This window comes from Poeciliopsis prolifica, unplaced genomic scaffold, assembly GCF_027474105.1.
Source record: "Poeciliopsis prolifica strain line A6 unplaced genomic scaffold, Auburn_PproV2 SCAFFOLD048, whole genome shotgun sequence".
In the NCBI taxonomy this organism is placed as follows: domain Eukaryota; kingdom Metazoa; phylum Chordata; class Actinopteri; order Cyprinodontiformes; family Poeciliidae; genus Poeciliopsis; species Poeciliopsis prolifica.
Window position 1 is genome coordinate 2,070,311 of NW_026562423.1, and position 20,790 is coordinate 2,091,100.

Genomic DNA, 20,790 nt, shown 5'->3' on the forward strand with positions numbered 1-20,790 from the left:
TGAGACCACAGCGAGTCTAGTAGGGGCTGAATACAAATCCACAGGGCACTTTTTGCATTTTGAAAACAACGTATGACTTTTCAGCCACTTTACCCTCATATAAAGTCACACAATGTGGACGTGTTTAAGGGCTGTGGAGTTTTTGGCGAGGCTCCGTCTATGTCAGTGAGTTGGCTAAAAAACTGTGGTGAGGTAAGCATTAAAATAAAACGATGCAAACCGCTCATAGACTTTCACACAGCTGCCGAGCATACATTCAAGCCACGGTGGGAGACATGATATACAGTAATAAGGGAGCGATACTCCCCACCACTCCCTGCGAGACAGAAGGAGGCAGTGGGAGAAAAGATAAGAGGAAGACGGGAGAGATGAAAGTCTGTGGTAGACTGCATAAGGAGGTGGAAGAATGCCAGTAGCTCACAGTCAGTGCAGCAGGAATCCCATCCAGATGTTGGTGCCGAGAGGCGAGAGTAGAAGTGCGGAGAAGAAAGACGGAGAATGTCCTGCTTTTTCATCACAGGCGCAGAGCGATTTGTGCATCGAACAAATGAAGCTGTAACCAGCGGAAGTTTGTCCTCTGCGTCCACACTCGTTGACCTACAACGCCCTGCTGTAAATATTTCGTCCCGCCCTGACTCATCTCCTGCCACATAGAAAGCCAGCTATTGTAGGATTCCAATCTTAAGAAAAGCACCGCTAATGGGTGCTCGGCAAACAAATGGCTGTTTGGACGTGTGTGGCATCCCTACGTTCACCCTAATTGCTCTCTGTAACGATTAACCTGGGTCCACGCCGTTTATTGTGTGAAGCGTTTACAGCGGCTGATGTTTTTTTTTTACAGGACTTTTCTGGTTGCACAGGAAGTGAAGGCTTTGCCATATCTGGCAGAGGCGACCGCGCTTTGTTTGCAACAAATACGAGGATTTGTAGCACATAATGAAATGAGAACTTTCTGTACTGGCATGGATTAACAGATAAAGCCGAAAAACGCATTAGAAATGACTTATTCAGGTAATTCTGTCGAGGCTGCCACAGGCTGTTGTATAACCACCCACATTATTGTTTGACTTTATTTTTATACTTTTAATTGAATATGCATGGACATATTTTTACACTTTTTCCAGGTCAAACAGGTCAGTTTTATTACATGGAAACCTCTGACAAACAAAACGGTTCTAGTGGTGGAAGTAGTGAAACTCACAGCATTACACCAAACAACTGGTGAAGCATTTCAGCAAAATTAAGGCAAAGAATATGTTCCAAAAAATTTTTGATCATGTCATACATCAGGTCTGCGAAGTTATTTGCGTCAAACCACAAAGTAATCGATGTTGGAGCCCAAGGATCTGATCTTCAGATTCCAAATGCTAAATTGTTTGTGCAGAAAATGTCTCACAGAAGCCAATAGAGAAACTTTTAGGGTGTATTTTTGTGTTTTATCTTAAATGTCCCTTTGGCTATGTTGTCTTTTTATGCTTTGTCTCATGGTGATTAAATAATCCTTTTTGTTTGTTAAATAACGTTGCACAATATCAAAGATTAATCATGTCAATTGTCTCAAGTGGGAAAAGGCTTTTTCGAATGTCATGTTGGGGCCATTGCAGATGAAAAAAAAAAGTACATTTCCTTCAAAAGCTCAGATATTTTGAAGTTTTCTAAAAAAAAAAAAAAAAAAAGTCAAATTTTGACATTTGAAACTCAGAAATTTAATAGTTCTTAGTTGTTTTTTTAGCATTTTTTTCACACTCAGAAGTCCCCGAAATTCTTATTTTGAGTTTTTCTTCTTGCACATTTTCAACTTTTGAAACTCACACATTTCCAAGTTTCTTTTAGAAGATTTCTGAGCTTTAATCTCAACATTTATTTTCTTTTTCAAGGCAATTTTTAATATTTGAAGCTCACAAATGTAAATTCTTTGAGATTAATCTAAAAATTTCAGATTTTTTTAAAATAGAAATTTACTGTTTTTTATTATTATTATTCAATATTTAAATGGCCCTATATACATCGTCATATATAATTGACTCCTCACTTTTGTTTTCTCTTTATATTCACCTGCTTCCCAAAAAATTCCTATACTCCCTCGGTTTCTGAGTCATATGTGTACTAATGCAGTAAGATGGTAGAAATTAGAGTTGTGTGTGTGTGTGTGTGTGCGTTGCGCCGTTCAGAACAGGTCAATGGTGTCAAATCCCTCCGAGGCGAGCGTGTGGCGATTAGGCTCCTCCGCCGTCCACATGGACGAGGAGCCACTGAACTGTACGCTCCAGACAGGCGTGGAGCAAAACAGTTTCTCAGGTTTTTTGGGGAGGGGGTTTCCCTTTGAGGAAGCCTCAGTGTTTTCCATTTTAGCCTCTGATTGGCGAAGAGCCTACTGCTGCCGCGGCAACACTCGGACATCGAGTGGAGTCTGCGTCCTACGGAGATCAGACGATGGTTTCACGCTCCGCTGGCGTCTCGCACGAGTTTGAGAGAATCAATTTCCCCCATTAGAGAGCCCAAGTCGCCATGTGCCGGCCCACCAGGAGAACCCGCCCACGCCCCTCTGGCCAGCGAATCCTGTTGACTTGGTGAATTAGAGTTTCCATCTGCATTTGAGGAAAAGAAACAACAACAAAAGGGAAACCTTGTTTGTGGTCAGAAAGGTTTGGCCTCGGTCCAGTCAGCAGGCAGAAGCTCAATAAGTTAATATGGACACAAAAGTATTCAGACCCGCCTTATTCTCTCATTTTTCTATGTTACAATAACAAAGTTGAGCGTACAAACACGTCTCTAATTTGGTTAATGTGATAAAGTTAACTCGTTTCAAAAAGTGAAACGGTCTTTTTGATAACTATAGCTTACAGGGGAAAAAATTAAACAAAATCTTTCTCAGAAAATTGGAATTTTATGAAAAAGTGTATTCACAAAAAGTTGAGTGGAAGGAAAACCTGTGACAATGAAGTAACCTGTCCAGGGTGAACCCACCTGGAGGTAGCCACCAGCAGTACCCAACCCCCAACTCCTGATTCCAATGGGATAAGGGTGAAAGAACATGGATGGATGGATATTTCAAAGTCTCTTTTTTTTGTATCTCCACATTTCTGTTTCAGATTAAGAGCTTGATTTATTTTTTGTTTTTTTGTGACGTGTGCAAACATTTTGCAAATTCCGTAGGTGTCTTGGCCTGAAGCTCGGCCGTTTGCATTCCGTTCCCGTCTTTTCAGGCTTCCTGTTAGCAGCACCGCGATGTGAAACGTCTAAATAACAACCTCCTGTGACACGATACAGTAAGCAGCTCACCAGAAACTATGTGGTGCCCAGATGACGGTGCAAGTCGTTTCCCAGTCAGATGAAATGAAGATCAGACGGAGCCGCACTGCTTTTGTTTTTGTTTTTTTCTTTGTCTGACCCTTTCCTCTGGGGGTTTTGCTTCATTGAACAGGTCGCTGCAGGGCTCTGCTGCCTCCGCGGAGTTAATGAGTGGTGTCTAAAAAATATTGAAACGAAAACGACTTATTAACACCTGCAGTGATGTACGGTCACTACTGGAAAGGGAACCTGTTTGTTCCACGGTCTGACGGTTTGTGAAAGAGCGGCTCATGTGTTGCTGTTTTAAATCTTTTTTTTTTTTTTCCGAGGATGCTGGGAAAGCTCGAGAAACCGAGACAGGCTGAGATTATTGAGCTGTAAACACGCTGTCACAGTCTCACATTCCTCCATCAGCCACAACTTATTTTATTTTTTTTTACTTCCAGTGAACTTTAAAGCAGTGGAGGGCTAGCATTTTCTTAAGCTAACAGGATCTGATATATTTATACACGTCTCTGTTCGTGTTAGGATGACTCATCTATCAGTGGGTGTCCTGTGCCTTAATCTCCTTCCAGATTTTTTTTCCCCTTTCTCTTTAGCTTTTGTTTTTTACTCTGAGCTCTCTACTCGCCGAGCTCAGTCCAAATTCCTCCACCTCTGCTTTTTGTCGTTTCCCATCGATTTCCGTATTTTAAGAAAGCGGCACTTGCTCCTTTCGCCCGAGTTCTCTGCCCTTGTTTTGTCTTCGGTTCGGCCTGAAGAGGAGTTTGGGAGGGCCGAGGCCAGACAGGCCGTAATGAAGAGAAGGAATACTGATTAACGTGATGAGCGCTTTGCCCCGGGTTATGCCGCTTTTCTTCATTAGCTGCCGCGATTTGGCTTCCACTGCCATTTAGTAATGGAAGGTATAACAAAATTCTTATTCGATCACTTGAGGACATCACACAGGCATTTTTAAGTGCAGTCGAGCAAAAATGTTAATCCTCTGCTGCTACAAGGAGGCTGTTATCCTTTTCCCATCCAGCGCAATTGTCTGACCTCAGGATCAAGAAACATGAATTTCTCTGCAGGAATTCATAAACTGTCTCAATGATGTCAAAGGCCCTCAGTAGGATGTTTATCATACATTAAGAAATGTCTAGACGAGATAGAGGCCAATAAAAAAACAGACCATAGTGTATTAAATCCTTCAGTCTTCACCAACAAGTTACAGAACTGGGTTGCCTGGAGACACGTTGCACCGTGACGTAACATGCGCAAGATCCCGTCCTCCAATTCTCTGCTGGAGGGCACAAAAACCTGCTAGCCATGTTTTAGGGATAGCTGTCAAGATGTCAACATAACGCGCTAAATCTTAAATGTACGTGTGATTTATGAAAGAAAAAAAGAGTGCAGTGCTTTTCTGCTAATTGTCAACACCACAACATCTTGACAACAAGGCCAAAGGGTGTCACATCTCACAGGTCATGAAAAAGTTTATGTATAAAAAAAAATAGCAAGGGACATGGAAGTAGGTCAGCGACTTTGACAATTCTGGAATTCTGTGTTTCGGTTCAGTTGGGGAAAATAAAAAGGTGACCCTCACATCAACTCTGGCAGATCATCAGTAGAACAGATGTTTAAATTAGCTAATCAACAACGGCTGTATTCAGACAATTATGTATTAAGTGGAATACTTTAATGTTTATACTGAGTTATTTGGGCCAGAGTCTGTGGTTTTTCTCACTGTGGAGAAAACGTTACCTGTATTCATTTGTCTCCTTGATGCGGGTTTAAACTCAGGCTTTTACCCACATCCCACTGCAAGTCGACCCTGAAACAGTTTTGGTGTAGGAGTTTCAATCCTTCATTGTCCAGGAATGCCTTTGGATTTCCCTAAATTAGCCGGTGTGTGTTATTGGGGGAAAAAAAGGAAGTCTGAGTTTCCCTGCTGTACCTTTTACTTCTATGGCCTGATCTTGACAAGAGGAAGGTATTCAGTAGATGACTATAAAGTCTAATCAAACATATTCGAGATTTATAAATGCAGATTTATGACCTTCAAGAGAGCGCCGAATGATGTTCAAAACGTAACGTTAACCCGTTTGCTCTATCTGTGTCCGGGCAGGACTTTGATGACTTCATCTTCGCCTTCTTCGCCATCGAGATGGTGATCAAGATGGTAGCCCTGGGGATTTTTGGCAAGAAGTGTTACCTCGGAGACACGTGGAACCGCCTGGACTTCTTCATCGTATTGGCTGGGTGAGTTTACACCGTCACACGATGGAACTCTCAGTTAGCCAAACGCCAAGGTGTTCGTAAACACAACAGGGACGAACATTTTTCTTTCAGCTGCCTCTCAGTACACTCCAGTGACCTTTGGGAAATGCTCGGGATGCTTAAGATGTAGATTTACATGTCGTTACAAACTGACAAGACGTACCTTTGCACTCAGTCTTTAGCTGCAAACATGCAGGACGTAACACCTCTGACGCAGCACTCCACACACTCCGACTTGATGAAACACGTCGCAGAGTCTAGCCTGCTGGTTCAGGTCTGACATTTTCCTCACACTGCATCCCCCGCTGGGTTTTAATGCCACCCTTCTGCCGCGGCTTCTGTTGTCCGTCAGTGGGAACAGGACTCGCTTCCTCCTGTGCACAAGTGTCCTTCGTCAAAACACAACGGAGGATCTTCATGTTGTCGTCTTTTTTTCAGCTCACGCATCATATTACAGTAGACATAAACAATATTTTGGAATAGTAGTGAAATGTTGACTGATTTCAGTGATAACGACTGATATTTTTCTGTTAATTAGGACAATTTTCTGCTTTTAGATTATGAAAAGAACATTACATCAGACCAATACAGAAACACATTTATTGTAGAAATGTGGGGTTAAAGGAAAATATGTTTAACACCTACCTGCGTAAAGGTTTTGAAGAGGTACTTTTAATCTGACAAGTGAGCCTTGTCAGGGCATATTGTGATTGATTAAATATGACTGTATTAAATGTGGACTTTGAATTGTTACCTTACATTCAGTTCTGATAGTTGGTCAGATCCATCAAGCATCAATTGGGGTTATCAAAAAGTAAAAAAGCATGCTAGCCATTTTGTTCTTTTCTCAGGATGGAATGACTATACATTGTGCAAATTAAATTATTTTAAAAGAAAATACTGCAAAAGTATGGATTTATTGTGCTACTTTTCTAATCTAGAATTGGTTTTATTGTTTAGATTTTCAAGTGAGGCATTATTTTTAACTAGAGGATTGGTTCCAAATTTTGTTGCACAATTTTTCATCGTTAAAATTACAATAAAAATGTCTTTTATTCAAAAATATAAATACAGGTTTGAATATGTACAAAATACCCAATGGAACGACTCATTGCACAACTATCAGAAAGCTCATGGCATATTCCTCTCCTAATGTTTTACCTTTATTCTTGGTTTTTGGTTTCAAACCCAACTTTTCGGTGCAGCCCCAAAACTTTTTTCGCAAGTTTTCCACACGCGTATCCATTTTTAAAAAGTTTCAGCGCCAGCATCCTCCTCCTACCACTTCCTGTCATTTTTTTTTGTTATTTCAAAGTGGTCAAATCAGTCCAACCACAAAGTTCTGGAAGCATACAGTCTTCCTCCGTTTAAAACTTTTGTATTTTTGTTTAAAATCGAAATCTCTTCCAGGAATCCAACCACTTTAAATGAGTTCAATACATTCTGACAAGAAGAGCGGTCAAATATTTGTCAAAGGCGATAAAAAGCACAGAATATAGGCATAACGGGTCATTTCCTGTTATGGTTACCGGGTATCTTTAGATTAGAGAATATCGCCTACAGATTCAAGTTTGAATAATTCAAATAAGTCATTTTAAAGCCCAAACTAAAAAAAAAGAAACAAGATTTAACCGCTGTGATGAGTGTTTTTTTTGTTTTTTGTTTTTATTTTAGATTCCAGAGCGGGGGATGTTTTCATTTCCGAAGAACTGCATGTTTAAATTGGAACTGCTTGAGTCCAGAAGTCTGTTAAACATGCAAAATTTTTCTGAAGGACTTTCAAGCAGATTTTGTTTGTTCATTTATGTTAACCGTGATTGGTTATTTTGACAGTTAATTTCTTGAAATTGCTGGAGCTGGTTGCGTGTTTCATACGTGCATGCGCGCGTGGTTGCGTGTGTGTGTGTGTGTGTGTGTGTTTGAGAGAGGGCGCGTTAACAGAAAACGGGTGAACGCAACGCGTTTCCCTGAGTCTGGCATACGCTTGCGCGCGTGCTTGTGCGTCGGCTGGCATCCGCACACGTGGGCGGAGTGTACGTCTTAATTTGTTTTCATGGCTTATGCTATTTCTGAACAACCTGAAAAGAATCTTATCTGTACGGAGAGCAACCCCCCTCCAACCCACACATATGGAGACACGGGTAGCCAAGGTAACGGCTGGATGTCGAGCCTTCGATATATATCCTGGCAACAGTTGTTAAGTCCCCGGAGACGGGCCCTGATGAACTGTTTGTTTCTCTCCGAGACGATAATTACAGCTAAGCTGCTTTTTCAGCAGGTCTGAACTCTCTCCTCCTAATCACCTGGCTGTCAGGGAGGGATTGATGGAGAGTTGGCTGCACAGAGCAGGTGAGACAGAGTGAGACAAAAAACAAAAAACAGAGAGATGAAATGAAAAACGGACCTCATGCTACACTGGGTTTGGACTGTGTGCTCGGAAGGCTTTTCACCGGTCCGCTTCGCCGGTTTTAGGGGGACTTGGAAATCGGCTGCCAGAGGGACGGAAGGTGTTTGTGTTGCTTCATTTTCTTGCGAGAGGAAAAGTTTTAGCGTGAGAGAAATGTCAAAAGCGGAAATGTCACACAGTCATTGAAGGAATTTAAAGAGAGGATGATTTAAACGGGTGGGAAAAATGCACTACAGGCAGCACGTTTTCTTTTCATGCAACAAATCGATTTGCTTTCCCCACAAATCTGGAACCTGCATCTCAGAAAAAATGAAGAGTTCTTCTTTAAGACCTGGATTTTTCTTTTTTTTTTTTTTTTTTTTTTTTTAAGAGTTTTGTGCCTCCGATGGGGCTCAGGCAACCCGTATCGTCAGATGTGTTTCCATCTCCCCAGTCGGTGCATTAACTATCCAGAAAAGCCAAAAAAACATCTCTAGTGAGGGGAGAAAAAAAATGCGTGTCACTTTAAATGTAGCATTTTCCATCAACCTTTTCTAATGCCACACTCAAAAATGTGCATAAAAGAAACAAGGATGGAAACATGGCCGAAGAGTCTACACTGTATCTGATCAACTCTAGCTGAAAGATATTTATTGTGAATTGGCACTATATAGATAAATTAAGTCGAAAGTCTGGAAAATTGATCTAATTCCACAAAAGAAAGATTCTGCAGGCCACAGATTGGTTGCGACACTAGAATATGTCGGAGGAGCTCCAATGTCTGCAAATAATATCAAAGCAACAAATTTATGAAACCTTTTCTGTATCAGTAGAACAAAATTCCTGCCTACTTCCTTAGCTAAACACCAGAATGGCAGCTTATCTGCCCAAATCTGTGGTTAAAAGCTTTCTGTAAAAAAAAAAAAAACGCTGACAATACCAACTTGTAGACAAAGTGATAGTGCAGGACTTCCCTGTAGATTAAGGGACCCGAAGAAGGGTTTATTTATTTATTAATCTATTGATTAGTGTGGTGGGACTCCAATCGATCGCTATGGGAGTCTTAGTGGCAGAGCGCAGCAGCACTTACTGTCGCAGACAGGCTATCCTCTTCATAATACATCAATCAGACGCAGCCTTATCTCTCAGTGTGTTGCTGTTATTCCTCCCCATGAGAGACCAAAAGGAGGATGAAGGAGCGAGATGGGAGAAGGTTAACCCGCCAAGACAGAACGGGAGAGAAGCAGAGAAAGGTCAATTGCTTTATTTGACTCCCTCAATATTTAATCTGGCCAGATATTTGAGCAAAACGGTGCATGAAAAATACCAATATTGGCTCGATGTATTGGTCGGTTTAACTTTTTTTTTTTTTTTTTTTACGCACGCTAACTATAGCTAGATTTAAATTATTTCAAATTCCATGTAATTAGTTTCTTACAGAATGAACATTCGCAAATTTTTCTGATGTGAACAATTTTGTTCAACGTGTCTGTGGAGTAAAATAGCTATGCTAACATGTTTAGGTTTGGGAGAAGATGTCGGTATTTTAGAGAGTTTTTCTTCTCCACCATGCCTGAGCAATTCATTCTGTTCATGCGGAAGGGAAAGCCGAGCCTCTGCATGACCAGGTAGCAGCGGGTTATAGGAACTACAGCGGCCTGGGAAACTCTGCGTTTTGTTGCGGAATCTCGCAACGGAATACTTCAGTCTACTATAAACATATTTCCTGTCATTGTCGCCAGACATTTGTATAACTCTTGACTTTTTCATACTGTGTTTTAAAGTGAATGGCACCTTCCCGATTTAAAGTCTTCAGACTGACATATTGGATTTCAGAGCTTAGATTGAGCTACTCGAGAAGCTGAAAGGATCCCAGAAGAGGAACCTGAATCCTTAGGGTCGTCTCCTTTCTTCTCCTGTTGATTTATTGATGGCCCTTTAGATCACCTCCAGCGCATATGGGAGACAGCAGAGGAAAATGAGAGCGTGACGACGGAGAGAGCAGGAGAAGGGACGGCCGACGTCATCCGAGAGGGAAAACAAGAGCTGTTTTTCTCACGATTAAGAAGTTGATAGTGAGGAAAACAATGTGGCAAAAAGAAAATATGGACAAGAATACCTGATGGGAGACAACAGCGGAAAAAGAGCTGCCACGAAAGGCGAAAGGAAAAATAGGACTGCATCATGTCATAACTTATAAATCTTAACATTTATTTTGCTATAACAAAAGCTTTATTATTAGAACAGCAATGTTTTCATGTTGTAACTTGGTTTCGCCTGCACTTCTGGCTCAAGAAGGAGAATGAAAAATAAAATCTAAGCTAAATACGACGTTGGTCCAGTAAATTCGGGTTGAGTGAGGCGTCCCACTCGGTGACAGTGTTTTGATCACAACAGAGTGCAGAACAGAGGCGGACCTGCTGCGCACAGCCAGACAGGGTGACTGGCACTCAGCCATTAGCCCGACATATTCTACCAACATCTGTGTCGACCTGCCGACCTGTTCCATGAGCTGCAGGCTGAAGGTTTGGGCTTTAATTAAAGACATGACGAAGAAACCGGGACTGAAAAGAACTTGAACATGAATTGACCAACTACTTTAAAGCTACGTATTCTGTTTGTCTCTTAGCTCAAGTCTGAGCTACAGGTGACTGAATAGGAAAGAGAAGTCTTCCAATAAAAATGTTGTCGAGACATACAACAGTGTGATGGAGTATTAGGGTCAGACTCAGAAAAAAGTCATTACATTTAGAGAATAAAGTCATGTTACAAAAAAAGCCATTATTTTGTGAGAAAAACGTCATTTTACGAGACTAAAGTTGCACGACAGCAAGGCGAAATAATGAGCACAGTCATAATAATATGAGAGTAATGTTGTGCAAAAGTCATAATTTGAAGAGAATAAAGTTGCAATAATATGAGCAAAAAGGCATAATGATATGAGAATAAAGACTCACAACCAGATTAAGGTCATGATAAGAGATTAAAGCAAAGTCAAAAGAATACAAGACCAAACTCATATTACTTGAATAATATTAGTAGAATGAAGTAGTAATCTTATGATAACTTGATAACATAAAATGTAAGTTAAAGTTATAATTTTCTTCTGGTAGTTTGTATCTTTTACTCATATTGCTAATTTATTCTTGTAACATTATGAATTTACTCTCACAGTTTACAAAATAATCTTAGTCTGGCGCCAATCCTCCATCATACAGCAGTATTTGTAAAGTAAAAAAAATGAGGAAAAGAAAAACTCAAATTTGGGCTAAAAACTCCTATAAATATGTGTATTAGTATACAGATTGATAAAGTGTGCAGAGTCCAAATCAACAAAAGAATAACTTAATCTTTCGGTACACATTGATTTTGTTCTACTTCCCCAAAAAAACAAACACTGTGGTTAAATATTCATATTTTTCAGCACAATAGTTGGCAGACGGGGTTGTAAATACAGTTTGTTGGTAAAGAACAGGCCGTTTGCCACAAATTGCCATAAGTGCAGCTCCGGTTTTGGGGGGTCAAACAACGACCAGCAACAACTAATTATCAAGGATTACAGCTGCTGGCTGTTGGCTCATCTCCATCGTCCTGGCTGGATGCCAAGCTGCAGCGTATACGATCCGCCCAAATCTCAACTCCATATGTGTTGTTTTTTTTTGTTTTTTTTTTATCTTAAATTATCTTCTATTTCACAAACAGAAGTTGAACGTAGAAAAAAATTCAGCCGCATTGAAATGAAGAGGAGAGGAAGGGCATTAAAACCAGGAACAGTGATGGCTTCTACACAAACTCTCTTCCTTTTTCACGTACTTTGACTTGGGCTGCTGAACGTTCCTGGCCGAGGTCTCCACATCCTCATCCCGCATCAGTGTGATTATTCCCCCACTAGCAGAGGGGTCACCTCGCTGGTCATGGATTATGATTCTAGGGAGGCAGCGTTGGGATGTTTTGTAATTAAGTGTGAGACAGTGGCTGTAGTTCTAAATCTAATAACGGAGCAGTGAGAGCAGACTGCTTTCCTGAATGCCTTCAGCCCAAGCAGCTGAAATTCAATTACACTTTCTTTGGGCACTATGGGAATTCTGGTGGGTCTAAAATAACAGATGAGGGTAACTTTGTGACTCTGTATGAGGTGGAGAAAGAGAGAAATGTGTCTCTGTTCCAGTTCCCGTAGATGAACCCCCCGGCTACGATGATGGGATCCGTTTCTTATCCAAAAAAACATTTGCTACAAAATGTCCAAAAGTGAAAAAAGTAACAGTGATGGTTAAAGTCACCAGCAGCGTGCGTCAGTTTATGGACAGGGCGCTTAAGGCACGGTCGCTCCGCCCATGCAGAAATGCAACTCAGAGCGAACCTCTGACAAACAAACACAGTGTTAAGGTGAAGGTAGGGAAGCCTTTGGTTTTGGTTTTACTGCATAAATATTGCCAACAGTCCGACTGAGCTCATCCGTCCCGGTTGTTTCCCGCACAATTTGTGGAACGTGCAGCAAACATAATCTGCACCATGTCTTTAGACCCAGAGCATCCAGACATAACGGTGTTGAGCCATGACGTAATGATGTGCTGCTGCTGAAAATTGCTATTGCTAGAGGACTTGTCATCAACTTATTACTATCATTGTTATATATTTGTTAATCTTCCAAATAGTCGACCAGCAATGCTATCAGACATTGAATTAATGCCTCCTTCTCGGCGTTGTCGCGTCTGCCGCATTAAGCACTTGCAAAGCAGGCAAGTAAGTACTTAATAGCACATAAATGAGCTTGTGAAAATGGAAACTACATTTTGATAATGTATGTTAGGCTGCATATAAATATTTGTACCACGTGCCTGAAAACTCACTGCTTTACAGAGAAACTACTAATTTGTAATCAAGGCATATATTTACTGCTTTAGAGCCAAATTTACGAGTTAATCTTTGATTTGGCCGTCAAGCATGTAACGTAACGGTGACAGTGAATTAGATGTGCTTGCAGTTATCTTCATCAGTCCCAATAATGTGCTCCCCACAAACTCGGTGACATTTCACATTGTGATGAGTTTTTTTTTTTTTTTGTTTCCCCATTAAAATGGCTCCAAGACATGTCTCAGAAACTCAGTGTACCGAAACCTCCCCTCCAATCATTATTACAAAAAATTACAGTAAGCTCATGTTAATCCACGAGCCAAAAGGGAAAGTATTGTTTTTGCCTCTATACTGCTCACAAAAAAAAAAAGACAGATACTTCTCAAATCTATTTAGCAGAATCCAAACCCCGTCCCATGAATGCAACAACCGCCGTGGCCGGTCGCTGTGACAGAACGTCTGTCACCGACGTGGAGACAAACAGAACGGAAACGGCATGCGACTAAAGCAATGCAGGACAAGACGAATTTCTAGTTATTCCGTGATACGTATGAAGTGTTGTCGACGGCAGCAGCAGCGACGACGACGTCGCGAAACTGCACTCATTTCCTAAAACAGCAGGATGTGAGTCCATCAGAAACTCGGTCCTGAAAGGGGAAATAGTCGCAATCCAAGCGTTTTCACTCCTGCGAGCGCTTAAATATTACATGACTGGCTGCATTCATTGCAGGGCGTTGCCGTTTAGTATGCAAATGTTGGTTTTTGGCAGAATGACAACAAAACGGTTTTAAAAGGAATGCTTTTGACTGCCGAGGAGTTGGCTTATGTTTCATGTTTGCACAAGTGCATCTCTGGAAAGAAGTAAATGGTGATAAATGACATTTGATGTTGCTCTATTAGCTAGCTGTCACACTCATGCAGAGATTAATTTGCGTTGTCTTTCAGTTGCTGGTGACCTTCGTATTACAACTCTATTAATCTCTCCTCTCGTCTTTTCAGTGTTGCACCGTCTTCATTAACTCCTTCAAGGCTGTTCCTAAGCCACGAAGAGCTAATGAGGTCAAGATGACATTTTTGTTGCGTAATTGAAGAGAAAAACACCCTGATTATATGTCAGGCTATTTGTTTATTTAAATGATGCTTTCAGATGAAAATGCAACGAGAGGGGAAGAAAAAAAAAAGAAGAGAGACAGTGGTGTCTGTGTTTGGATTCAACACAGTTAGCTGTTGGACACAACTACACCCATCCGCTCCGGTTTTCCTGTCTGTCATATATGGGAATGAAGCCTGGTTAACATTATCACAGTGGAAGAAGCTTGGAAGAAGGCAGATGCCTGCACTGAAAGAGCGGTGCCACCGGATGGAAAGACCTTTAGACACCCGCCAAGAGGTAGACAGATAAAGGGTTAGGTGAGGACAAGCCGAGTTTAACATTCCACACTGTCCCACATTCCCCAGCTGCCTTGCATGGTTTTCTATTTTAGGTGTATCTGAGTCCCGTTATGTCGAGTGTTTAATGCTTCCGTAGGCTTGCGTGGCTGGTTCCGTGCTGTAGTTGAATTTGTTTTTGATGGAGTTATTGCAAAGCTAGACATATGCGATTCCTAATGTGGCGAACGTCTTTAGTTTAATAGTGAATCAACTTACTTTTAACAGTGAATTAGTGGTAATTCAAATTAAATAGGCAGTAATGTCTGCTTAGAGCTCCTCCTTCCAGAAGAGGGCAGCATCCGTTGTCCTTAAGTGGAGCCAGTGGATACAGGAATAAAGATGGCAGGGCCATACCAGAACAGGAAAGAGAAATGATCCAGAACAGAGTCTGTTGGCTTTCAGTGCAAAACCCTCTTTTTGCGATTTTGTTTTGAAATGCAAACCCTCGGCAAGCTTCTTGCGTTTCATAATGGGGTTTTTTTCTTGTTTTTTTTTTTTTTTTTTTTTTAAGTCCAGGGTATAATAAAAAAATTATTCTTCTGTTTTATGGAAAGATGGTCCGCCCTCATGGTACAAGAGAAAATTCAAATTTTTAAGAAAATGGCTGGTGGTGGTATGGGTAAAGTTTTGATGAGAGAAAATCTACGATGCAACTTGTTCTCAATTCTCCCTGGAATTTCTTTCACGTTGCTCAACACAATCATTATTTGGCCCCAAGAAAAAAACAATTTATCATCAAAAAATGTTCACGATTCTCATTGATGTTGATGTGTATAAACTTTCAACAGCCAAAGCAGGTATACTACTTTTGATATTGTGGTGGAAAAGCAATTTTTTTCCATTAAACGGGTCAGATGCCTCTTACAGAGAACTGTGCTTGTGTACCTTAGTTCATCCCTCGTTCTCATTACATTCTTCAGCAATTTTGCTCTTCTCTGAATCTCACCATAAAACAAATGCATCTGCATCATATTATTTGGGGGTATAGGCTTAAAAAACATCTTTTGACCTTGCCTCCCTTCCCTGGCGTAGAAGAGTTTTAGATTCCCCTCACGTAGACTTTCTACGATGCCGGGCTTTTCCCGTCTTCCCTGACCTCTCATTGTCTGTGTCAGCATGTGCTGCCCGTTTTTAAAAAAACACAATCAAATCCAGCTCCTACTTAAAATTGGAAAAAGAAAAAAATAAATAAATGCACAATTTCCCTGTTGTCTTTCCAGTTACTCCGATACACTCCATTTCTCCGCAGCTGTTCCTCCCCTCTGGTTTGGGGTGGGTGGGTCAGACTCGTCTCGGCACACCAAACATCATCTGGCTCTCATCAAGGCGAGCGTGTGTTTTCGCAAAGACTGTTTTACAGCAGACATCATTCATCATCCACTTTTAAGTTTATGCAACTGTGTCTGATGAGGAATTACCTTAATATTTCTGTAATATTGCCCTTGGGGATTTGTAGCTTGTCTGTGGCTCTCATTGTATTTCCTATTAGTATTAGGATAATGTTGCTGTCATTTAGGGACTACTGACCGGTGCTCAACGCCATAAACTGATTAGGGGAAACACTTTGACCATTGACGGTGGGGATGAAAATAATTTGTTTTGTCATGGCAGCTGTTAGTGGTTGAGATGTGCTAGGCAGCAAATCAAACACACGTCCTCAAAGTTTATGAGTGATTGTAAAAATTTGAATGTATTTGGCAAGGGCGCACATTCTTTAGGCTGGGCGACTTGGTCAGAGGGTCGACGAAAACCCAGCTCTTGTTTTGGTGTTCCCGGTCGTTGTACAAAAGAACGAAGAGTTGTGAACCGGCAACAGGATCCCGAGCAGCAAATGGCAGATTGACATACATGGTGAGCAGTTGATGGCCTTTGTGTCTCAGTCCAACATAGGAGCTACCGTTGCAAATATAACAGTAATTCTGACAGAAATGTGTCAAAAAAGTATTCAGTACATCTGTGTTTGTGTATGGGGCAGGATACACTCATGCAGACCAGATGGAATCCCCAATGAAATGCGATATGCTTGGTTGGTAGTAGTAATTTTTTCCATATCCGCTGTATTGTCCCAATCAATTGTAGTGGAAATATACGTGGCAAAATGTTAATTTAAAAAAAACAAAAAAACTTTTAGTTAGGGTTTTCTATTAGGAATGTACTTCCTATATAGATTCTTCTTCTGCTACTTGTTTAATTCAGGCTGATTTTATCTGGAGTGACATCCTCTGTTTATAATTAGAGTTGCAGTGAGAGAAGTGAAATACAATTCAAAAGAACTTCTTGACCCCTCAAGACATCTTGTAAACAAACATATGCCCAAATTAATCTTGCCAAAAATGTCCCATGGCTCACAAACCACAATGGTATTGGTGTTGTTGTCTACATTGTGTGAACATTAATAAGAAAAAATAATGCAAAGGGTATAAATTGGAAAAAAAATAAAAATCTATCAATGTGCTAAAATATTTCAAATGGCAACTTGAGGGCACAACGTGGACAAAAACAACTTTTGAGAAGCTGGTGAAGATGAAAAGACTAACCAGCTGTCTGCAATCCGAGCCAGCACACTATAAACCCACACCACTTCCCATCATCTTCCCAGATACATAATTTTAGAAATCCCCCAAAGTTCAAATTAATTCCAGACAAAGAGTTCGATCTGCCTTCTTTTTCCAGTCTGACTGCAGCTTGTCTTGTGCGTTTTTTTTAAATTTATTTCAGATTGTTTTCCTGTTTCTAAGCAGCTACTAGATTGGAGCCATAATAGCCAATATGATCAGGGAGTGATTTTTTTTCCGCTTGTTTGTTTTCAATAATGATGGTTGAATCACAATCTAAAAGAGATTATGTATCTGTGTCAGAATTTCATGGCTAAGTTTGTTCACACAAACAAGGAATTTGACTTCAGTTTCACTTTTCCCTGAAAAGTGAAACTGAAAAAAAGTGCAGCACCAACCTGAAGTTAAAGGTCTAAAGAGTTTGAATCCAGGATGTGTGGGGTCTGCAGACATGCCGGCTGCCTCTCAACCTGACCCTAGATCTGTACAAGTCCTGGATTAAGGCCCAGAAGAGGCTTCCTGGGTCAGACTAATAACAGTGGTGTCCACTTCAGAAGTCTGCTGAGGTGCAGTCATTCATGAAAAGAGAAGAAGAGTGGGGATAGCCTGGGATAGCCTGGGAACCACTGGTGATGGTTCCAGGTGCTCCCCAGCCTCATCTGCTGCTGATGTCAATGATTAAAAACATCTAATAGAGATTGTGGCAAGCCTTGATGGAAAATTTACAGATTAACTCCATTTAATCTGATGGAGTTTGATCTGTTTTGTAAAGAAGAATGGGCAACATTCCCACCTCGAAACGTGTATAGCTGGTAGGGACATGCCTAAAACGACCATTAGCTTGGAAATGCAGCATAGTGTGGATCTTCAAAGTGGTCTTTCAGTCTTTGGACTGAACCTAGAGGAGTTGACTCCAAAGGCATGCCACATGTTTAAGATTCTTTTGTTTTACAAACGTGCAAAGGGCTATTGAATATGTATGCTTGCTTCTGTTAGACCTCTCCTTCCTCTTACAGAGATAGTTATACTCTCTCTGACTTTTAAGTTGACTTTGACATGCAACACATTTTGCTGAAGTATCCTTTTGCCATTCGTTTAACCTTTTTTCTGCCTTGCGGCATGTCTTAAAAGTGAAAGGCGAAACCTAAATATCCATGAGCGCCAAAGCAGAGCATCACACAGCTGCTGAAGGGATTTGCCGATATCTCGAGACTGTCGGAAACCGTTATTGCAACCTTGTTTCTGTCTGCTGCTCTTGGTTGGTCCTCTTTGGTAACCGTTTATCCATTTACCTTCATTCTGTGGCCTGGAAGCCATCTGTTGGCTGCGGCTGTGTTTTCACATACTGACCTTGCGCTCGCGCGCGCATGTGTATGCGTGTGTTTGCGAATGAGAGAGGGTGTTCCTTCCTTTTTATTCCAGTGCTCTGCCATAGCCATCCAGACAGGTATGCATTGGGACACCTTAATGTGCTAAAGGGGAACGTGCACATTCGTAGATTCCTTAAGGAAGTTTCTTGCACTCCAGGTGACACATACTCTCACATACAGCATCCAACATGTGTTGCGAATTTGTCAGACGGACTTGGAGTCAGCGCGAGAAGGGAATTCCTTCATCTGCACGCTCCTTCCAGCTGCACATGTGCTCAGCAGCTGCTCTGCACACACACAAAAACACGCACGCAAGCAGAGAGAGGCGATAAACAGCAATCACAAATAAGACATCCCACAGTTTCCCTTACAGAGCGGTGTCCTCCTGACCTCTGGGGAAAAATCTCAGTGGCCTCTCCGGCGGCTCTGGGGAAAAAAGCCGGCGGAGAGGCCACTGAGAGCGCGGCGATTCGAGGCAGCTCCGCTTGGACTTAGCGTCTTCCGAGTCAGAGGGAATTCTTCCAGTCTGCTCTCAATGTCTCAAAGGAGACTCACATGTGCCGGTCGCACCTTTTGAAGATCGACCTCAGGAGGACGCGTGCGATCACGCGCACTGTCCGCCGCACAAATATTGTATGCTTGCTATGCTCTAGCACGGACAGAGTGGTGTTTCTCAATTGTTACGCTCTCGCAGTCATAGACTACATTGCCTTGGAATAAACTTGCTCCATTTGCCAGAACATATGCACAGCAGCCATTTCATAAATCCAACAGTGTAAAAGTCGTTGGGAATATTAAAAGATTAATTAGTTGCTGGGGAGTTTGGTGCATGAGCTTCAGCAACATTTGGCTTGTAGATGCTGCATTGACACATGTTTTCTGTTCTCTCCCTGTCTCTCTCTTCTTTTTTGTTTTGCTCCCCAGGATGTTGGAGTACTCACTCAACCTGCAAAATGTTAGCTTTTCAGCTGTGAGGACGGTGCGTGTGCTGAGACCCCTGCGAGCCATCAACCGGGTGCCAAGTGAGTGCAGTTTTCTCACCCTTCTAACACAACTCACCTTTACTCTGGGGTTTAAAATAATTTGCCCTCTAATAACCCAAGAACTTTATTATTCTCTGGAAATAGAAACCTTGATGGTTTAAAAGCACTGCCGTCTGCTCCAGGTAAAGCACTACTGGTCGCAGACGAGGGACACCTAAATTAATTTGGTTATGTGTGGTGTCCTGATATTAAAAACTTTGCTCGTATCCATTTTCACCTAAACTTTTTCAAAGGTGAATCTAGATACTTACATCTATTTTCGCCTAAGTAAGCATCTTAAATAAGACACTTCTGGTGTTGCCTTACAATTAAGAGGATGACTCTGGCTCGCTGGGTAGATCAGGCCTCTTATGATTGGAAGATTGTAGGTTCGATTCCAGTTTCCTTCTGCCAAATGCCAATGTGCCCCTGGGCGCCCAAATTGCCAGTGTATAAGTGCGAGTGCAAATGGATGAATGGGACTCTTGTGAAAAGAGCTTTGAGTCGTCAAAATGACTGATATAAGTTCAATCCATTTACCATTTAGTCTCTGATTCAGGGAAAGTATTACCAAAAAGAAAATCCAGTTCTTGCTCATGTTAGCCTGTTCTACAAAATTATCTCAGGTTTATCTTCCAGCAGCTTCTCCATTGCAACCAAAAGAGCGTGATTCATCTCCGACTTGCTAAGAGACGTTTTTCCAAGTACTAGTGAAGGTATGTTTGTAGGTCAGACTCTGTGTGGATATTGAAGTTGTTTCTTGAATCTCCGGTGCACGCTGGCAGTTAAAGGGGCAGTTCAGCTCACTCACTCAGGTCCTTCAGACTAGCCAGCAGCAATTAGCAAACACCTGGTGGAACTGCACATCTGCTGAGCTCGTTATATGAGCCACTGCTCAGTGCAACTGGTAAAAATGTTGTCAAAGGATTAATATGGCATCCGTGTTGTGATGACTTCCGAAAGAGGAGTTTTTTAAAGAGTCAGAGCCCCAATTTAAATTGCAAAGTCGAACTTCTTTCAAGTCATATTTAATATAAATAGCATCTTTATAACAACCAAAGGCGACAAAGTTACTTTATTGTGCTACAAAATCGCACTATGTGCCTGCAAAGCAACTTGTGCCGCCCCCTTAAGCTCAGCATTCCACACTCTCCATCCGGTCCTCCCAAGATAAAACCACCTGGAATCTCTCCATTTAAATAAAGATTCCAATTATCCCGTTAGCTTCCATCTGGATCACTCCACACGACCTTCAAGAAGCGCGTGTGTTCGTACCATGAGGTGTTTAGCGGGTGAACGGGGACGTCATCACCCTCTTGCACCGTCTTGCCAGTCAAGGCAGTCGTAGGGGGTCCGCCGCCCCTCATTAGCCGCATAAGCACACAGACACTCGAAATGCACACAGCCATGCACACTGATTTGCTCATTAGGTGTCCAAGCATCCTTCAAACCAATCACAGGCTTAATGGTGGTGTTAAAGTGTGGATGATTTGGTCTGGTGGGGCCCTGTGGGGAGAATGTCAGTACTGTGTTGCTGGTCGGTCCTGTGATTTTCCTTGGCTGATATCTGTCTGCTGCCTGCTTCCTTCCCTGCTTTCCCTGCACACACACACACACACACA

The 20,790-nt window shown here is 41.7% G+C and overlaps 1 protein-coding gene across 17 annotated transcripts in view; it reads left to right on the forward strand.

Moving 5' to 3' along the window:
• cacna1g (calcium channel, voltage-dependent, T type, alpha 1G subunit) overlaps positions 1-20,790 on the forward strand; it is a 237,074-nt gene that overhangs the window by 102,784 nt on the left and 113,500 nt on the right. For all 17 annotated transcript variants that reach the window (XM_055057671.1, XM_055057672.1, XM_055057661.1 and 14 more), the window contains 2 exons: positions 5,399-5,532; positions 19,071-19,168. In XM_055057671.1, coding sequence (XP_054913646.1) covers positions 5,399-5,532; positions 19,071-19,168 — 232 coding nt within the window. The remainder of the gene's footprint in view (positions 1-5,398; positions 5,533-19,070; positions 19,169-20,790) is intronic.